This window comes from Oncorhynchus nerka, linkage group LG12 (genome assembly GCF_034236695.1).
Source record: "Oncorhynchus nerka isolate Pitt River linkage group LG12, Oner_Uvic_2.0, whole genome shotgun sequence".
Classification (NCBI taxonomy): domain Eukaryota; kingdom Metazoa; phylum Chordata; class Actinopteri; order Salmoniformes; family Salmonidae; genus Oncorhynchus; species Oncorhynchus nerka.
Genome location: NC_088407.1, coordinates 44,395,399 through 44,415,737, shown reverse-complemented (window position 1 = coordinate 44,415,737; position 20,339 = coordinate 44,395,399). Strand labels below are relative to the sequence as shown.

Below are 20,339 nucleotides of genomic sequence, written 5' to 3'. Positions count from 1 at the left end.
ACAGAAAACAACCAAACCAATTTGACCCAAAGCCTGCAACCCAGCAGTTGGGTCAACCAAACAACCCATCAGTTGGGTCAACCAAACAACTCAGCAGACTCTTCTATGCTGTTCAGTTGTAGGGCTATTCAATGATGATCCTGGAGGGCCGAAATATTTAACTTTTTTCTTTCTCCCTGGTAGTTCCTTGATCCTTGACTGGAAGTTGACAGCTTTTGTCCTATTCATTTTCTTCAGTGTCACCCTGCTGGTTTGTATTATGTCATCCAGCCTGTTATTTCAAGTGAGAATATTATGTGACACATTACAAATGCATTACAATAGACTTACACATGCACCATGATGTTATGTATTAAATGGTGTACGACAGCAGTCTGGCGACATGGCTAATAACTGTGGAGATGTTTCATTGTTCTGATTTGTATTGTTCATGTAGAGATACGTATATGGCAGGTATGAGAGAGGGAGACAGATAAATAGTGAAGGGGTAGACTGGTGGCCTCTAGGGGCAATATATGTGGACTCCATGGGCGATATACACTGAGTGTAAAAAACATTAGGAACACCTTCCTAATTTGTCCTAAGGTGTCGAAAGCATTCCACAGGGATGCTGGCCAATGTTGATTCACATGCTTCCAATAGTTGTGTCAAGTTGGCTGGATGTCTTTTGGGTGGTGGACCATTCTTGTGGGAAACGCGGGATCTTTTTTAGGGTGAAAAACTCAGCAGCATTGCAGTTCTTGACACATTCAAATCAATATGTGTTTGTCACATGTGCCGAATACAACAGGTATTGTACCTTACTGTGAAATGCTTACTTACAAGCCCTTAACCGACAATGCAGTTCAAGAAATAGAATTAAGAAAATATTTACAAAATTAAATAAAGTTTTAAAAAATAATCAAGAAGTAACAGAAGAAAATGACGTAACAATAACGAGGCTATATACCGGGGGTACCGGTATCGAGTCAATGTGCGGGGTACATGTTAGTCGAGGTAATTTGTGAAGTGACTATGCATAGATAATAAACAGCAGCAGTGTAAAAACAGAGTTTGGCCATTTGATGAATTGTTCAGCAGTAAATTTTCTTGAGGGTAGAGCCTTTTGGTCCTAGACTTGGTGCTCCAGTCTCGCTTGCCATGTATTAGCAGAGAGAACAGTTTATGACTTGGGTGACTAGAGCCTTTGACAAACTGGTACACCATAAGCTCTTAAATATTTTGTCTTGCCCATTCACCCTCTGATTTTTTTATTTGACCTTTATTTCATTAGGCAAGTCAGTTAAGAACAAATTCTTATTTTCAATGAGGGGCTTGGTTAACTGCCTGTTCAAGGGCAGAATGACAGATATGTACCTTGTCAGCTCAGGGATTTGACCTTGCAACCTTTTGGTTGCTAGTCCAACGCTGTAACCACTAGGCTACCCTGCTGCCCCAGCTACCATGCTAGGCACTCATACCAATCCATGCCTCAATTGTCTCGAGGCTTTAAAATCCTTCTTTATCACGCCTTCTCCCTTTCATCTACACTGATTGAAGTGGATTTAAGAAGTGACATCAATAAGGGTTCATAGCTTTCGCCTGGATACACCTGGTCAGTATATGTCATTAAAAGAGTATGTTCCTAATGTTTTTTACACTCAGTGTATGTGATCTGACGATGGCAGCAGTACCGCAAGACTAACCTCCAGCACTCATTGCTCTGTGTTTCTATCTCTCTCTATGATTTTTCCAGATCCCTCCACGTTCCACAACAACATGGGATCATATTGTAATGAAACAGCAGGGATCAGGTCTCGAACCCTCGACCTTCGAGCCGTGCCGCAAAAGCATGCTCGTGCAGCAGAGTCGATTTCCGCGCTGAAAACCCCAGGGTCGTTACACAACTCCCTCCTTTCAAAGAGCGCGTTCTTGCGCTAGCTTGCGACTCTACGTCTTACAGGAACGCGCTCACCGGCCAAGCACACGCACTGTCGTGGATGCAGGGTCCGATCACTTCTGACACCATGGTAATGAAACAGGCAGGGAGCAGGTCTCAAACCCTCGATCTTCTTGCCCGAGGTCCGGCGCGCTATCGACTGTGCGGCAGAGTCGATTTCCGCGCTTATAAACCCAGGATCGTTACAATATCATATCTGAAAGTACATGTGTGTGTATATCTATGCAAACTACACTTTTCTGTTGTAAATAGTACATGGTAGCAGTTTTGTTTACGGTGTCCATTTCATGACACCTTCAAGCCTCAACCATGTCATTGTGATGATGATTAATTTTTCTCTGTTGACAGATGTGTTTCTGTCTCGCTCTCTTTGCTTCTCTCCAGATCTCTCCCCTTTCCACAACATCCCCCTCCAGGGCCAGTACCATTGTCACCATGGCCCGGGGGTCCCTCTGGGACAGTTGTGTGACTTCACGATGGACTGCCCACTCGGCGACGACGAAGGGGACATGTGCAGTGAGTACAGCTTATCTATTCTGAACAAAAATATAAACATTCAACAATTTCAACATTTTTACTGAGTTGAATTTCATACAAGGAAATAAGACAATATAAATAAATAAATTATGCCCTAATCTATTGATTAAAACAAGACTGGGCAGGGGTGCAGCCATTGGTGGGCTGCACCCCACCCACTGGGGAGCCAGGCCCAGCCAATCAGAATTATTTTTTTGCAACAAAAAGGCAAAAAGACAATGGAGGCAACTTCAGGTTGAGGAATGAACATTCAATTCTCTGGCAACAGCTCTGGTGGACCTTCCTGCAGTCAGTATGCCAACTTTATGCTCCCTCAAAACTTGAGACATATGTGACATTGTGTTGTGTGACAAAACTGCACATTTTAAAGTGTGCTTTTATTGTCCCCATTACAAGGTGCACCTGTGTAATGATCATGCTGTTTAACCAGCATCTTGATATGCCACACTTGTCAGTTGGATGGATTATCTTGGCAAAGGAGAAATGCTCACTGACAGTGATGTAAACAAATTTGTGCACAAAATTTGAGAGAACTTAGCTTTTTGTCCGTATTTCTGGGAATTTTTATTTCAGCTCATGTAACATGGCACCAACACTTCACATGTTGTGTTTATATTTTTGCTCAGTGTACTTCACCATTGGACTGGGTCGGGTCTGTTGTGGGTAATTGAGGTTGAAGTCTGTTTGTGTGGGTATCGCGTGCGCCGAGTCATCCTCTCAACCTTGGTAAAGCGGCAAAATAGATCAACCATGGTGAGAGCTCCTTTAATGAAGCTGTTGTGCCCAGACTGCCTGCCATTACACAGCTATGGCTATGCAAGATGGCGTAGCAGTAAGTCGTCCTGTCGTGTCGTGTCCCTTGTGTCGCTTGTATATATCGTTTCTTTTTCGTTTTTTACATATTTTTCTTCGCATATCTCTTTAAAAACATTTTGCTAAACCTAAGCTTCCAAATACTCTCCTGCAACCCGCCTCACCCAATGTAGCTATTTTTCCTAAAGTATTTATATGTACTTCGGAACCCCTCAACTGAAGCTAGCTCTCGCCAGTTCGAACAACGCGACTCTAACCAGAGCATAACGGACCTATTTATTTTTCATCCCCGGATTCATCCCCGGATTCCCATCGCAAACGGAACATTTTTCAGCTGGATCTCCACAACTAGCTATCTAGCTAAACCGCAACCCCGGATGATTACTCCTGGCTAGCGTTTCCACCCACTTAGCTTGAAGCTAGCCCGGCCAGAGCACCTGTACTACCACCGTAGCATACTCCTGGGCTACAATACCCGGGCCCACGACTGGTCTATCGATGTCACCGCATGAAGAGGAATAAACAGACTCACCCCATTGCGACGTCCCCCAAAGGCTAACTCTCTAGCCCTCGCTATCTCCCTGCTTGCTAATTCGGCCTGCTAACTGCTAGCTTGTCTAGCTCCGGTCCGCTAACTGCTACCTTGTTTAGCCCGGGCCTACGAACTGTTAGCTTGTTAGCACAGGCCTGCTAACCATCTGAATCGTCGCGTCCCAAACACTCACTGGACCCATATTTACTTTCTATCTCTTTTTGATTTTTTTAATTTGTTTATACCTTCCGGAAACCTGCCTCACCCAATGTGATACGGAATCGCTATTATTTTTTATTTTTTTAGAACACACTCAAGAACCTCCAGAAGCTAACCAGCTAACTAGCTACAAGCTATTTAGTCATTGTTAGTTTTTTTTTAACCTGGATAACACTCGCCAGTCCAGCTTCCCTGCCCCATCCACCGCTGCCCCCTGGACACTGATCTCTTGGCTACATAGCTGATGCACGCTGGACTGTCCATTAATCACGGTACTCCATTCTGCTTGTTTGTTTTATCTGTTGGCCCCGTTGCCTAGTCAACGCCATGTTACCTGCTGTTGTTGTGCTAGCTGATTAGCTGTTGTTGTCTCACCTACTGTTTTAGCTAGCTTTCCCAATTCAACACCTGTGATTACTGTATGTCTCTCTCAAATGTCAATATGCCTTGTATACTGTTGTTCAGGTTAGTTATCATTGTTTTAGTTCACAATGGAGCCCCTAGTTCCACTCTTCATACCCCTGATAACTCCTTTGCCCCACCTCGCACACATGCGGTGACCTCACCCATTATAACCAGCATGTCCAGAGATACAACCTCTCTCATCATCACCCAGTGCCTGGGCTTACCTCCGCTGTACCCGCACCCCACCATACCCCTGTCTGCGCATTATGCCCTGAATATATTCTACCATGCCCAGAAACCTGCTCCTCTTATTCTCTGTCCCCAACGCTCTAGGCGACCAGTTTTGATAGCCTTTAGCCGCACCCTCATACTACTCCTTCTCTGTTCCGCGGGTGATGTGGAGGTAAACCCAGGCCCTGCATGTCCCCAGGCACCCTCATTTGTTGACTTCTGTGATCGAAAAAACCTTGGTTTCATGCATGTCAACATCAGAAGCATCCTCCCTAAGTTTGTTTTACTCACTGCTTTAGCACACTCTGCTAACCCTGATGTCCTTGCTGTGTCTGAATCCTGGCTCAGGAAGGCCACCATAAATTCAGAGATTTCCATACCCAACTATAACATCTTCCATCAAGATAGAACTGCCAAAGGGGGAGGAGTTGCAGTCTACTGCAGAGATAGCCTGCAAAGTAATGTCATACTTTCCAGGTCCATACCCAAACAGTTCGAACTGTACTAATTCTGAAAATTACTCTCTCCAGAAATAAGTCTCTCACTGTTGCCGCCTGCTACCGACCCCCCTCAGCTCCCAGCTGTGCCCTGGACACCATTTGTGAATTGATCGCCCCCCATCTAGCTTCAGAGTTTGTTCTGTTAGGTGACCTAAACTGGGATTTGCTTAACACCCCGGCAGTCCTACAATCTAAGCTAGATGCCCTCAATCTCACACAAATCATCAAGGAACCCACCAGGTACAACCCTAACTCTGCAAACAAGGGCACCCTCATAGACGTCATCCTGACCAACTGGCCCTCCAAATACACCTCCGCTGTCTTCAACCAGGATCTCAGCGATCACTGCCTCTTTGCCTGTATCCGCTACGGAGCCGCAGTCAAACGACCACCCCTCATCACTGTCAAACGCTCCCTAAAACACTTCTGTGAGCAGGCCTTCCTAATCGACCTGGCCCAGGTATCCTGGAAGGACATTGACCTCATCCCGTCAGTTGAGGATGCCTGGTCATTCTTTAAAAGTAACTTCCTCACCATTTTAGATAAGCATGCTCCGTTCAAAAAATGCAGAACTAAGAACAGATACAGCCCTTGGTTCACTCCAGACCTGACTGCCCTCGACCAGCACAAAAACATCCTGTGGCGGACTGCAATAGCATCGAATAGTCCCCGTGATATGCAACTGTTCAGGGAAGTCAGGAACCAATACACGCAGTCAGTCAGGAAAGCTAAGGCCAGCTTCTTCAGGCAGAAGTTTGCATCCTGTAGCTCCAATTCCAAAAAGTTCTGGGACACTGTGAAGTCCATGGAGAAGAAGAGCACCTCCTCCCAGCTGCCCACTGCACTGAGGCTAGGTAACATGGTCACCACCGATAAATCCATGATTATCGAAAACTTCAATAAGCATTTCTCAACGGCTGTCCATGCCTTCCGCCTGGCTACTCCAACCTCGGCCAACAGCTCCGCCCCCCCCGCAGCTCCTCGCCCAAGCCTCTCCAGGTTCTCCTTTACCCAAATCAAGATAGCAGATGTTCTGAAAGAGCTGCAAAACCTGGACCCGTACAAATCAGCTGGTCTTGACAATCTGGACCCTCTATTTCTGAAACTATCCGCCGCCATTGTCGCAACTCCTATTACCAGCCTGTTCAACCTCTCTTTCATTTCGTCTGAGATCCCCAAGGATTGGAAAGCTGCCGCAGTCATCCCCATCTTCAAAGGGGGAGACACCCTGGACCCAAACTGTTACAGACCTATATCCATCCTGCCCTGCCTATCTAAGGTTTTCGAAAGCCAAGTCAACAAACAGGTCACTGACCATCTCGAATCCCACCGTACCTTCTCCGCTGTGCGATCTGGTTTCCGAGCCGGTCATGGGTGCACCTCAGCCACACTCAAGGTACTAAACGATATCATAACCGCCATCGATTAAAGACAGTACTGTGCAGCCGTCTTCATCGACCTTGCCAAGGCTTTCGACTCTGTCAATCACCATATTCTTATCGGCAGACTCAGTAGTCTCGGTTTTTCGGATGACTGCCTTGCCTGGTTCACCAATTACTTTGCAGACAGAGTTCAGTGTGTCAAATCGGAGGGCATGCTGTCCGGTCCTCTGGCAGTCTCTATGGGGGTGCCACAGGGTTCAATTCTCGGGCCGACTCTTTTCTCTGTATATATCAATGATGTTGCTCTTGCTGCGGGCGATTCCCTGATCCACCTCTACGCAGACGACACCATTCTAAATACTTTCGGCCCGTCATTGGACACCGTGCTATCTAACCTCCAAACGAGCTTCAATGCCATACAACACTCCTTCCATGGCCTCCAACTGCTCTTAAACGCTAGTAAAACCAAATGCATGCTTTTCAACCGATCGCTGCCTGCACCCGCATGCCCGACTAGCATCACCACCCTGGATGGTTCCGACCTTGAATATGTGGACATCTATAAGTACCTAGGTGTCTGGCTAGACTGCAAACTCTCCTTCCAGACTCATATCAAACATCTCCAATCGAAAATCAAATCAAGAGTCGGCTTTCTATTCCGCAACAAAGCCTCCTTCACTCACGCCGCCAAGCTTACCCTAGTAAAACTGACTATCCTACCGATCCTCGACTTCGGCGATGTCATCTACAAAATGGCTTCCAACACTCTACTCAGCAAACTGGATGCAGTCTATCACAGTGCCATCCGTTTTGTCACTAAAGCACCTTATACCACCCACCACTGCGACTTGTATGCTCTAGTCGGCTGGCCCTCGCTACATATCCGTCGCCAGACCCACTGGCTCCAGGTCATCTACAAGTCCATGCTAGGTAAAGCTCCGCCTTATCTCAGTTCACTGGTCACGATGGCAACACCCATCCGTAGCACGCGCTCCAGCAGGTGTATCTCACTGATCATCCCTAAAGCCAACACCTCATTTGGCCACCTTTCGTTCCAGTACTCTGCTGCCTGTGACTGGAACGAATTGCAAAAATCGTTGAAGTTTGAGACTTTTATCTCCCTCACCAGCTATCTGAGCAGCTAACTGATCGCTGCAGCTGTACATAGTCTATTGGTAAATAGCCCACCCATTTTCACCTACCTCATCCCCATACTGTTTTTATTTATTTACTTTTCTGCTCTTTTGCACACCAATATCTCTACCTGTACATGACCATCTGATCATTCATCACTCCAGTGTTAATCTACAAAATTGTAATTATTCGCCTACCTCCTCATGCCTTTTGCACACATTGTATATAGACTCCCCCTTTTTTTCTACTGTGTTATTGACTTGTTAATTGTTTACTCCATGTGTAACTCTGTGTTGTCTGTTCACACTGCTATGCTTTATCTTGGCCAGGTCGCAGTTGCAAATGAGAACTTGTTCTCAACTAGCCTACCTGGTTAAATAAAGGTGAAATAAAAAATAAAATAAAAAATAAAAATAAATGTACCAAATGGCAGTTTTTTCACTATATAGTGCACTATTTTTGACCTCAGCCCTATACAGTGACATTTGGGACGTAGCCCACAACTACGGCTGCCTGAACTTACTCGACAGAGGCACTGCAGAGCGCAGTCAGAGCATAAATGTTTCCCACACCATACATCGCTAGCATTTCTCACCCTTAAAATGTTTCCGCGGTTCTTATTTTTCGTTTACGGGAACACATTTGTTTTCTCAAAGGAACAGTTTTATGCCAATGTTGGATTTGCTGGACGTCTCTGGCTGGCTGGACGTCTGTGTGCAGGGCCATCATGCCCATTGAAATGCACAGGCCACAGTTCTATTAAATTGTACAATATAGAAGATAATGCTTCTTTAAGTCATGATGAATTAAAATAAGTTTAATTTGGCCATCAATGCACCCTCAAAATAATTAGGTACAAGATGTGCGTGTATGTGTGTTTTTGTGTGATGTGTGGGGAGAACAAGTATTTGATACACTGCCGATTTTGCAGGTTTTCCTACTTACAAAGCACGTAGAGGTCTGTAATTTTTTATCATAGGTACACTTCAACTGTGAGAGATGGAATCTAAAACAAAAATCCAGAAAATCACATTGTATGATTTTTAAGTAAATTCATTTGCATTGTATTGCATGACATAGGTATTTCATACATCAGAAAAGCAGGACTTTTCACACACTGCTGCAGGGATTTTGGCCCACTCCTCCATACAGACCTTCTCCAGATCCTTCAGGTTTCGGGGCTGTCACTGGGCAATACGGACTTTCAGCTCCCTCCAAAGATTTTCTATTGGGTTCAGGTCTGGAGACTGGCTAGGCCACTCCAGGACCTTGAGATGCTTCTTTCGGAGCCACTCCTTAGTTGCCCTGGCTGTGTGTTTCGGGTCGTTGTCATGATTGGAAGACCCAGCCACAACCCATCTTCAATGCTCTTACTGAGGAAGGGAGGTTGTTGGCCAAGATCTCGCGATACATGGCCCCATCCATCCTCCTCTCAATATGGCGCACTCTTTCTGTCCCTTTTGCAGAAAAGCATCCCCAAAGAATGATGTTTCCACCGCCATGCTTCACGGTTGGGATGGTGTTTTTGGGGTTGTACTCATCCTTCTTCTTCCTCCAAACACGATGAGTGGAGTTTAGACCACATGACCTTCTCCAATTCCTCCTCTGGATCATCCAGATGGTCATTAGCAACCTTCAACGGGGCTGGACAATGCAAATTAATTACTTAAAGATCATACAATGTGATTTTCTGGATTTTTGTTTTAGATTCCGTCTCTCACAGTTGAAGTGTACCTATGATAAAAATTACAGACCTCTACATGCTTTGTAAGTAGGAAACACTGCAGATTTTGCAGGTTATCAAATACTTGTTCTCCCCACTGTATGTGCGTGTGTGCGTGAGTGAGTGTGTGCGTGCACATGTGTGCAGTTCAATATGCATGTACAGTACCAGTCAAAAGTTTGGACACTCCTACTCATTCAAGGTTTTTCTTTATTTTTGCTATTTTCTACATTGTTGAATAATAGTGAAGACATCAAAACGATGAAAAAACACATATGGAATCATGTAGTAACCAAATAAGGAGGGGCCTTCACGTGTACCATCTGTGGCCGAAAAGGTCACACTGCTGGTCGGTGCCGGGTTGGTTCCTATAGGGGTCGAGGGAGCAGGCAGGGCACTTTGGTGTCACCCCGGGTGAGCCTGCACCACTCTCATCCAGAGCCCTTTGTTGTACACCTGTTTGTGCATGTTTACTTTCCTGAATTTTCCCCGCATTCCCAGCATAAGGTGCTCGTCAATTCAGGCGCAGCTGGGAATTTTATCGAAAGAGCATTTGCCCATAGTTTAGGGATCCCTGTTGTTCCAGTGGTAAGGCCTTTCCCAGTTCACGCTCTGGACAAGGGTCTGGGTTGATTAGGGAGGCTACCATTCCCCTGGGCATGGTGACGCAGGGGGGTCACGAGGAGAGAATCAGTCTCTTCTTTATTGACTCTCTTGCGCTTCCCGTGGTACTAGGCCTTCCCTGGTTAGCTTGTAATGACCCCACCATATCATGGCAACAGAGGGCTCTCACGGGGTGGTTGCGAGAGTGCTGAGGGAGGTGTTTAGGGGTTTCCGTTGGTGCTACTACGGTGGAAAGTCCAGACCAGGTCTCCACCGTGCGCATTCCACCCCAACGACGGGGGGATTGTGCGGTAAATCTCCTGGTAGACGCCGCAATTACCAAGAGTCACATGTATCCCCTGTCACAGGGGGAGATGGCGGCTATGGTAACATATGTTTCCGAATCCCTGCGTCGGGGGTACATTCAGTCCTCCACTTCACCCGCCTACGCAAGTTTATTTTTTGTGAAGAAGAAGGAGGGAGGTCTGCGCCCGTGTTTTGACTACAGAGGCCTAAATCAGATCACCGTGAGGTACAGTTACCTGCTACCTCTTGTCGCCACTGCGATTAAGTCAATTCACGGGGGGCGCGCTTCTTCACCAAACTTGGTCTCAGGAGCGCTTACAAGATGCAGTGTATCTGGGAGGGAGACGAGTGGAAGACGGCGTTCAGTACAACCTCAGGGCATTATGATTACCTCGTCATGCCGTACGGGTTGATGAATGGTCCATCAGTCTTCCAAGAGATTTTCAGGGACCTGCACGGGCAGGGTGTAGTGGTGTATATGACATTCTGATATACTCCACTACACGCGTCGAGCATGTGTCCCTGGTGCGCAGGGTGCTTGGTCGACTGTTGGAGCATGACCTGTACGTCAATGCTGAGAAATGCCTGTTGGAAATGCCTGTTCCATCTCCTTCCTAGGGTACCGCATTTCCACCTCGGGGGGGGTGGAGATGGAGAGTGACCGCATTTCAGCCGTGCGTAATTGCCACCACAGTAAAGGAGGTGCAGCAGTTTCTAGGGTTTGCCAATTACTATCGGAGGTTTATCCGGGGTTTTGGTTAGGTAGCAGCTCCCATTACCTCACTCCTGAAAGGGGGACCGGTACGTTTTGGCCCATCCGGTGCTGGCCCATCCGGATCCCTCTTTGGCGTTCATAGTGGAGGTGGACACGTCCGAGGCTGGGATAGGAGCTGTGCTCTCTCAGCGCTCGGGTACGCCACCGAAGCTCCGTCCCTGTGCCTTCTTCTCGAGGAAGTTTAGCCCGGCGAGCGAAACTATGACTTGGGGGACCGGGAGCTGTTGGCTGTCGTCAAGGCACTTAAGGTGTGGAGACATTTGCTTGAGGGGGCTAAACACCCTTTTCTCATCTGGACTGACCACCGTAATCTGGAGTACATCCGGGCAGCGAGGAGACTGATCCCTCCCCAGGCAAGGTGGGCCATGTTTTTCACCTGTTTTGTTTTGAAACTTTCGTACAGACCGGGTTCCCATAACATGAAGGCAGACGCACTGTCCCGGCTGTATGACACAGTGGAGCGGCCCATGGATCCCGCCCCCATACTCCCGGCCTCCTGCCTGGTGTCACCGGTAGTGTGGGAGCTGGACGCGGACACTGAGCAGGCGTTACGTGCAGAGCCCGCTCCCCTCCAGTGTCCCGCTGGGCATCTGTATGTTCCGTCTGCTGTCCGTGACCGGCTGATCTATTGGGACCACACTTCACCTTCCTCTGGTCATCCAGGCATCGGTCGGACGGTGCGCTGTCTGAGAGTAATGGGCAGGTGGAGAGAATTAGCCAGGATGTGGGTAGGTTTCTGCGGTCTTATTTCCAGGATCAGCCAGGGGAGTGGGCGGCGTTCGTGCCCTGGGCAGAGATGGCCCAGAACTCGCTTCGCCACTCCTCCACTAACCTCTCCCCCATCCAGTGCATCCTGGGGTACCAGCCGGTTCTGGCTGCTTGGCAGCAGAGTCAGACCGAAACTCCTGCGGTGGAGGACTGGTTCCGGCACGCGGAAGAGACATGGGACGCCACCCATGTTCACCTTCAGCGGGCCGTGCTGCGCCAAAAGGAGAACGCAGATCGCCACCGCAGTGAGACCCCGATGTTCGCACCGGGGGCCGGGTCTGGCTCTCGACCCGAAACCTACCCCTCCACCTGCACTGCCGGAAGCTGGGCCCACAGTTTGTGGGGCTGTTCAATGTCCCGAGGAGACTGAACGAGGTGTTTAACAGGTTATAGCTCCCCCCGATTACTGTATTAATCCCTCTCTCCTCAGGCCGGTGGTGGCTGGTCCGCTCCAGGAGTCTGAGGTGTGGGAGCTTCCTCCGCCCCCTCTAGACATCGAGGTGGCCCCAGTGTACTCCGTTCGCTCCATACTGGATTCAATGCGTCGGGCGAGTGACCTTCAGTACCTCGTGGAGTTGGAGGGGTACAGTCCGGAGGAGAGATGCTGGGTTCCTGGTGGAGGACGTGTTGAACCCTTCAATGCTGCGGGATTTCCACCGTCTCCGAGTCGTCCCTGCCCTCCGAGTCGTCCCCGGGGCCAAGTGTCGGCGCGCTGCTGGGGCAGCGGGGGTACTGTCACGACTTCCGCCGAAGTCTGTTCCTCTCCTTGTTCGGCAGCACTCGGTGGTCGACGTCACTGGTTTTCTAGCCATTGCCGATCCACGTTTAATTTTCCATTTTCTTGTCTTGTTTTCCTACACACCTGGTTTCAATTACCTCATTATTAGAGGAAAACGAGGAAAACGACTATGTAAACGGGACAAGACGGGACAAGACAAAAACACGTCCGACTGCTACGCCTTCTTGGAGAGAATGCATTCATGCTTTGGGGCATGAATGCATTCATGCTTTGGATTTGTTTGGGGCAAATCCAATACAACACATACTCTCAGTACTACTCTCCATATTTTCAAGCATAGTGGTGGCTGCATCATGTCGGGAGTTTTTCAGGACAAGAAAGAAATGGAGCTAAGCAGAGGCAAAGTCCTCAAGGAAGACCTGGTTCAGTGTGCTTTCCACCAGACACCGGGAGATGAATTCAACTTTCAGCAGGATAATAACCTAAAACACAAGGCCAAGTTTACACTGGAGTTGCTTACCAAGTTGCTTTCAAATTTTGAAAATAATAATGGACAAATATTGTACAATCCAGGTGTGCAAAGGAGTATGAATACTCTCTGAAGGCACTGTATATAATTGCATGTGTGTTGCTGTACATATCTCTGTAAACACATTTGAAATGAATTCCAGGAAAAACATACAGAATGTTAATTTACCTTAAATTAATCTACATTCATGCACATGTATGTGAAGCTGAACAGAAATAACATTAGCATGCCTATGATGGCCACTTCCCTGTGCCTATAGGTCAGTGAACCATGGGGGCTAGCGAAATAAGAGGCTAACGTGAGGGTTCAAATCCCAGGCCTGATGGCTTTTTCCCTGCTAATGATCCTAGTACCATCAAGCTATCAATGCCAATTAGACTAGCACACTAACCCAGGGGCATAGTGTACATTTGAATGTGGCGTGTGCTGGAGATGCCCCAGAGAGACCGACCGTTGCATGACAGTTGAATTAATCACTACTTAAAACATGAAATGCATGGAGATCGGTAGGCGTGGAGGCCAGAGGTTACACAGCTTGGGATTCACTGGAATTGTTGATACCGTTGCCTTTGTACAGTGAGTGACTTGAGAGGTGTGCATAACAAATTATTTGGAAGCTCGTTACCCATCCGAAGCTTCCTCTTTGTGGCAACTTCTCTGTTGTATCTCATCTTCAAATAGTGCCAGTCAACCCTGTCAATTATGGAGTAGTTATTTGTCAGTGTTTACGATAACACTAGTTACATCATTGATCTCATTTAGTGGATTGACTCTATTTGACATGAGAAGTGGAAAGTACTGTACATTACTCTACTTCTCATGCCATAAACAATGGATCTATTAGTCACCTGCCCTTTTCCACTCAAATTATGTCCTGAGGATTGCAACGTGATGGTAAGCACAAAGTCTATTTGTGTTGCGAACTAGAGCTCGCTCTCCCATGGCTTGCTCTCTCCATCCCTCCCACGTCTCCCTCTCTCCCCCTCTGTCCCATCTCTCTCTCTCTCCTCTCCCAGCTCTCTCGCTCCCCCCTCTGTCCCATCTCTCTCTTCCTCCTATTTCTCTCTTTCTGATCCCTCTCTCTTCCTCAGTCACTTGCAGTTGTGCCCTGCATTTGTGTCCATCTACCAGCGACTCCAGAGTCCCAAAACACACCATGTTACCCTTCGGCATAACCTATTCCGTATGATCAATTCATCATTTATCTATCTCATTTCAATCAAGAGAAATTTATGGCATTGATATTGAAGATGGGGGGTGGATTCATTTTTACACATCAACCCGTTAGAGGATCAAAGACTATGCTGACTATGCTGGTCGATGTGTTTACAGTCATAGGTCATAATTTCCACCCTCCCTTTCTCGCTCTGCCTCGCCTCTGCAGATGAGTCGCAACAGTTGAGCAGAGGCTTCACTGATCATCAATCGGTGGAAGACAGAGATATAATTGCATTTGTGGCCACTGATGCTGATTTGGTTGTGTGTGTTTGTGTGTGTCTGCATGCATGTGTGTGTGTGTTTGTGTGTGCATGAACGTGTGTTCCCTTCCCTGTGAGTATCTTTGAGTCTACTTAATTGTGTCATCCAGTGCCAATTAGTGTAGAGAGAACAAGTTACAGAAGGAACTATTTCAGCATGGGAACAAACTGCATAAAAAATGTGATTTTCTGGATGTTTTCCCCTAATTTTGTCTGTCATAGTTGAAGTGTACCTAGGATGAAAATTACAGGCCTCTCTCATCTTTTTAAGTGGGAGAACTTGCACAATTGGTGGCTGACTAAATACTTCCCCCCCCCACTGTATATATAAAGTGCAGTCAACCCCCCAATTGACAGCAGGATTGCATCACCAAACCTTCACCAAAATTTTTCATCCTCCCCTTTTCTTTCTCCTCTCTCTCTTCGACACATCTCTTTCATATGTGTAAAAGCTGGTTGGGCGCCCCCCCCTTTTGCTCTTTCTCTCACTTTTTCTGAAATTAATAGCCCCTGTATTTTTGCTCCTTCTTCTGGTCTCTCCCCTTTCACCCTTCCATCTCTCTCACTGTCTGTCTGTATCTCTCTAGGTCAATTGAGCTACAAGGCTACTCACTTTCTTCTTCTCTTTCTACCTCTCTTGCTCTCTCTGTCTTTCTCTCCCTCTCAGGTCAGTTTCTCATTGGCAGCTATTGCTCCTTCGATGATGGTGAGTGCGGTTGGCAGCCAACAGCGGCCAAGGGATCCTCCTGGAGGCGTGTCCACACCCCGCCAAAGGGGGTGCGGCCCAGCTGTTCATCATCCTCAGGTGAATCATCCATTCTGATGTCGATAACACAAGCCATGTACACAACCCCTAGCTACCGTCCAGGCAGTCTATTACCCCTAAAGCACTTGTGAAGATCTGAAACGACTGGATAGATGTAGGTATATATGTGGAAAAAGTAGAGCTGAACCATATTGCTTATACAGTACCAATCCAGTTCTGGAGAATAGGGGCTAGGGGTTGTTTCTGGACTTGGTCATCATCAATTTACCGAATGCCTTTAGTGGCTGTAATGCAAAGTAAGGCCTATACTGTATGCTCAAATTCGGGCATAACAGAGAAAACACAACCTCTGTTGTTTTTGTAAAATCTGCCGTGTCATTGAATTGTTTTGTTGTTGCAAAGCACAGATATTTAACTGGTTTTCTGTGTGTTTACGTACTTGTTTGTGTGTGTGGGTGCATATAATCTTCTGTTCTGTCTGTTTATCTATTTGTATGCATGTATGCGTGTGCGTGTGTGTGTGTGTGCGTTCCAGGTGCCATGTTCAGTGTGGATGGAGGGCAGTCCAAGGGTCATCAGGTGTCAACGTTGCTCAGGAGCCCTCTCTTCCCCCCTCCCCTACGGAACTCTCGATGTGAGGTGAGAGCCCTCTCTCTCTCACACACACATACATACACACACGAGGAGAGAGACAGATACACATACACCAGACAGTCAGACACACACACACACACACACACACACACACACACACACACACACACACACACACACACACACACACACACACACACACACACACACACACACACACACACACAGAGAGAGAGAGAGACAGATGCACACACACAGAGACAGATACAGACACCCAGAGACACACACACACACACTCACACACACACAGAGAGACAGATACACCAGACACTCAGAGACACACACACACACTCACACACACACAAACAGAGACAGATACACACACACACACACACACACAAACAATGCCCTCCCGTTGTGTGCACATTTGGAGACTCAGCATTGGGTAATTATAATTAAGGCGCATAGCACAAATAGTTCAGATGTAGTCTTTTAAGTCTGACCAACCAGACTTACACACAGGGTGTGTCCCAAAGGGCACCTTATTTCCTTTATTGGGCACTTCTTTTGACCAGGACCCATGTAGGGAATAGGGTGCCATTTGGGATGGAGACACAGAAAGTGTGGAGCACAAACAACAACATGAATGAATGGACAGACTAATTATGTTAGACAGGAGTGTCTGGAAGAAAACAGGCACACCTGGAATAAAAATAGAGCAGTATTACTATTGAAAAACACATTTCTTGATGATAGCAGGATTGCCGAAAGACTGAAAATTATTTGTAGGTATAATGAGCAGAGCTCTCCTTACTCCTTAATTCAACTAATGGATTTAAAAGTTATTGTTGAATATCTTGAAGCAATATCTCCCCATTTAACTATTTGTTTACCTTGTAAGTTGCCGGAAAACAAACAGACAAACAGACAGACAGACAGACAGACAGACAGACAGACAGACAGACAGACAGACAGACAGACAGACAGACAGACGCATGCACCCACGCACGCTTGCACACCCACACACATTTACACTGGCCTGGGAAGAGCTGCAGTGGACAGGTGAGGGGGAGCGCATGTGGAAGCTTGCACTGCTTCATTTATCAATTTAATGAATTCATTGAATTCAACTATTTCCTGAATGCACAGATTGCATGAAATTTGGTCCCAACCCTGATAGTGGCGGGTTAGCAAGCTATCATGGGGATTTCCAGACACAAGGTCAACCCAATTAATAAGAGGCTGGCGATATGGAATGCATTATTCATACCTTATTGGTCAGTCTGCGTCCAGCGGGGTTGTTAGTCAGGTCTAGACAGGGTGAGTCCACGGCTATGGTTGTAAACGTCCGCCTCTTTATAGGAGGTGTCTGGCAAGTGGGCCAATATCATATTTAGAGGTATTTGGTATAGTGTCCATATTTACAGGTATTTGGTATGGTGTCCATAGAAGGGCACCCCCTTCTGTATTTTGGAGGTGGGGGAAGGTGGAGTGCTGGGGAAAGAGCGTGAACAGGAGAGCGAGAGGAGTGTGTGGATAAACACGACTAGAGAGAGAGCGCCAAAGATGAAGAGATAGAAAGATAAACAGAGATGGGGATATCAGTCCTGAACTGTGCTCGCGGCACCGCTACAGCCCAGCTAGCCACAGTCAGTGGTTCCTTGGCAAGGGCCCAAAGATTAGCCATGATTCCAGATTAGCACCTCAATCTTTCCCCTTACACGACCCTGAGCTGTCCAATGTATGGTACCTGCCGGTCTGGTTTGTCTGACGCAGGACCCAATCTCAAGAGTAGATTGGCTTGGTTATTAGTTGCAGGTCATGTTCACCTCAAAGTAATGCCTGGCAAACACTGTTTGACTTCTATAATCTTGATGTCGGGGAACTTCTCACAGTTTCACAAAGGTGAAATCTGGATCAATGATTATTGAGTGAAGGAGATGGTACACTGCGATAGAATACCTAATACTACATCATTGAAATTATAGTTACACATTTTATCAGAGGGAAACCCTATTCATCACCTGTGCATACTGGAGAGACAGAAATATAGCATTTAGTCAGGTGGAATGTTGTGCAGTTTGTTTGAGAAGAATATGAGCAATATGAATCGGGAACTTTGTATAGCAAAGGGTACAGCTGAGACAATTGATGAATCTGCAGGTTTAACTTTCATGAAATAAAGACAGATACCCGCACACTGCTCCTGCAGTTTTATCTAGATACATTTTTTTTTATACCCAAATGTCTTCCCTGAATGTCTGGCTGGATGAAGACATTTCAGGTTAAAGTGTTGCATTTAACAACACTGGGGAACATTCAACAGAGTGCAGGTGTTTATCTTCATGATGTACCCTGCAACTGCAAGTAACTGGATGTGGGTACACTACTTCTAAACTAGTAATTATGACAGTAGAGCATCAAATCAAATCAAATTGATTTATATAGCCCTTCGTACATCAGCTGATATCTCAAAGTGCTGTACAGAAACCCAGCCTAAAACCCCAAACAGCAAGCAATGCAGGTGTAGAAGCACGGTGGCTAGGAAAAACTCCCTAGAAAGGCCAAAACCTAGGAAGAAACCTAGAGAGGAACCAGGCTATGAGGGGTGGCCAGTCCTCTTCTGGCTGTGCTGGGTGGAGGTTATAACAGAACATGGCCAAGATGTTCAGATGTTCATAAATGACCAGCATGGTCAAATAATAATAATAAGGCAGAACAGATGAAACTGGAGCAGCAGCACGGCCAGGTGGACTGGGGACAGCAAGGAGTCATCATGTCAGGTAGTCCTGAGGCATGGTCCCAGGGCTCAGGTCGTCCGAGAGAGAGAAAGAAAGAGAGAATTAGAGAGAGCATACTTAAATTCACACAGGACACCGAATAGGACAGGAGAAGTATTCCAGATATAACATACTGACCCTAGCCCCCCGACAAATCAACTACTGCAGCATAAATACTAGAGGCTGAGACAGGAGGGGTCAGGAGACACTGTGGCCCCATCCGATGACACCCCCGGACAGGGCCAAACAGGAAGGATATAACCCCACCCACTTTGCCAAAGCACAGCCCCCACACCACTAGAGGGATATCTTCAACCACCAACTTACCATCCTGAGACAAGGCCGAGTATAGCCCACAAAGATCTCCGCCACGGCACAACCCAAGGGGGGGGCGCCAACCCAGACAGGAAGATCACTTCAGTGACTCAATCCACTCAAGTGACGCACCCCCCCTAGGGACGGTATGAAAGAGCCCTAGTAAGCCAGTGACTCAGCCCCTGTAATAGGGTTAGAGGCAGAGAATCCCAGTGGAAAGAGGGGAACCGGCCAGGCCGAGACAGCAAGAGCGGTTCGTTGCTCCCGAGCCTTTCCGTTCACCTTCACACTCCTGGGCCAGACTACACTCAATCATATGACCCACTGAAGAGATGAGTCTTCAGTAAAGACTTAAAGGTTGAGACCGAGTCTGCGTCTCTCTCATGGGTAGGCAGACCATTCCATAAAAATGTAGCTCTATAGGAGAAAGCCCTGCCTCCAGCTGTTTGCTTAGAAATTCTAGGGACAATTAGGAGGCCTGCGTCTTGTGACCGTAGCGTACATTTAGGTATGTACGGCAGGACCAAATCAGAGAGATAGGTAGGAGCAAGCCCATGTAATGCTTTGTAGGTTAGCAGTAAAACCTTGAAATCAGCCCTTGCCTTGATTGTTATTTTTATGGAAATGTAATTCTAGAAGAGAAATAAATTAAATGTGTCTCAGAAAAAAATCAGAAGAGGTTTCTCTGATGCGTTCAAACAAATGATTTGAGATGTCAATGTGTGTCTTAGTCAAGTCCTATTCTGACTCATAATACTCCTACGTTTTTTATCTCCCCAACAGGTACGGTTCTTGATGTGTTCTGGAGGTGGCCAGAGAAGGGCACTGTCTTTGTGGCTGGTGGAAAACAGCACACGACTAGAGGAGCAGCGCAGACTGTGGTACTCTGCCAATGAGCCCAAGACCAAGAAAGGCTGGAGACGCATTATCGTTCCTCTCTATGGACTTGTTGACTGGTACGGCGGATCAATTTGGTCCATTGACAGAGAGACAAGTGATTTGGCCAATCCCAGCCTTAGGCAAACAAAGTGAAGTGTGTGAATATTTAACAGGGTCAATATGGGGCACTGCGCCATTAGATGGTGAGATTATAGAATCATACTACATTGGAAACATGCACCATGTCAAAGCATAAAAGAACCTGCAAACCACAGAGATGCATGTGCTTTGTGTATTCTTTTGGGATTAAAAAAAATACATATAGCCTCTCAGGTCCAAAGACACAGTAATGAATAACTTTTTTCTTCAGTTCTTCCTTCCAAATGCAGATT

At 46.9% G+C, this 20,339-nt stretch overlaps 1 protein-coding gene across 1 annotated transcript in view; it reads left to right on the top strand.

Moving 5' to 3' along the window:
* The window catches only part of LOC115138263 (ALK tyrosine kinase receptor-like), a 683,992-nt gene that overhangs the window by 556,602 nt on the left and 107,051 nt on the right, over window positions 1-20,339 (top strand). Inside the window, exons 6-9 of the mRNA XM_029674939.2 lie at window positions 2,324-2,455; window positions 15,281-15,418; window positions 15,915-16,018; window positions 19,852-20,024. Coding sequence (XP_029530799.2) covers window positions 2,324-2,455; window positions 15,281-15,418; window positions 15,915-16,018; window positions 19,852-20,024 — 547 coding nt within the window. The remainder of the gene's footprint in view (window positions 1-2,323; window positions 2,456-15,280; window positions 15,419-15,914; window positions 16,019-19,851; window positions 20,025-20,339) is intronic.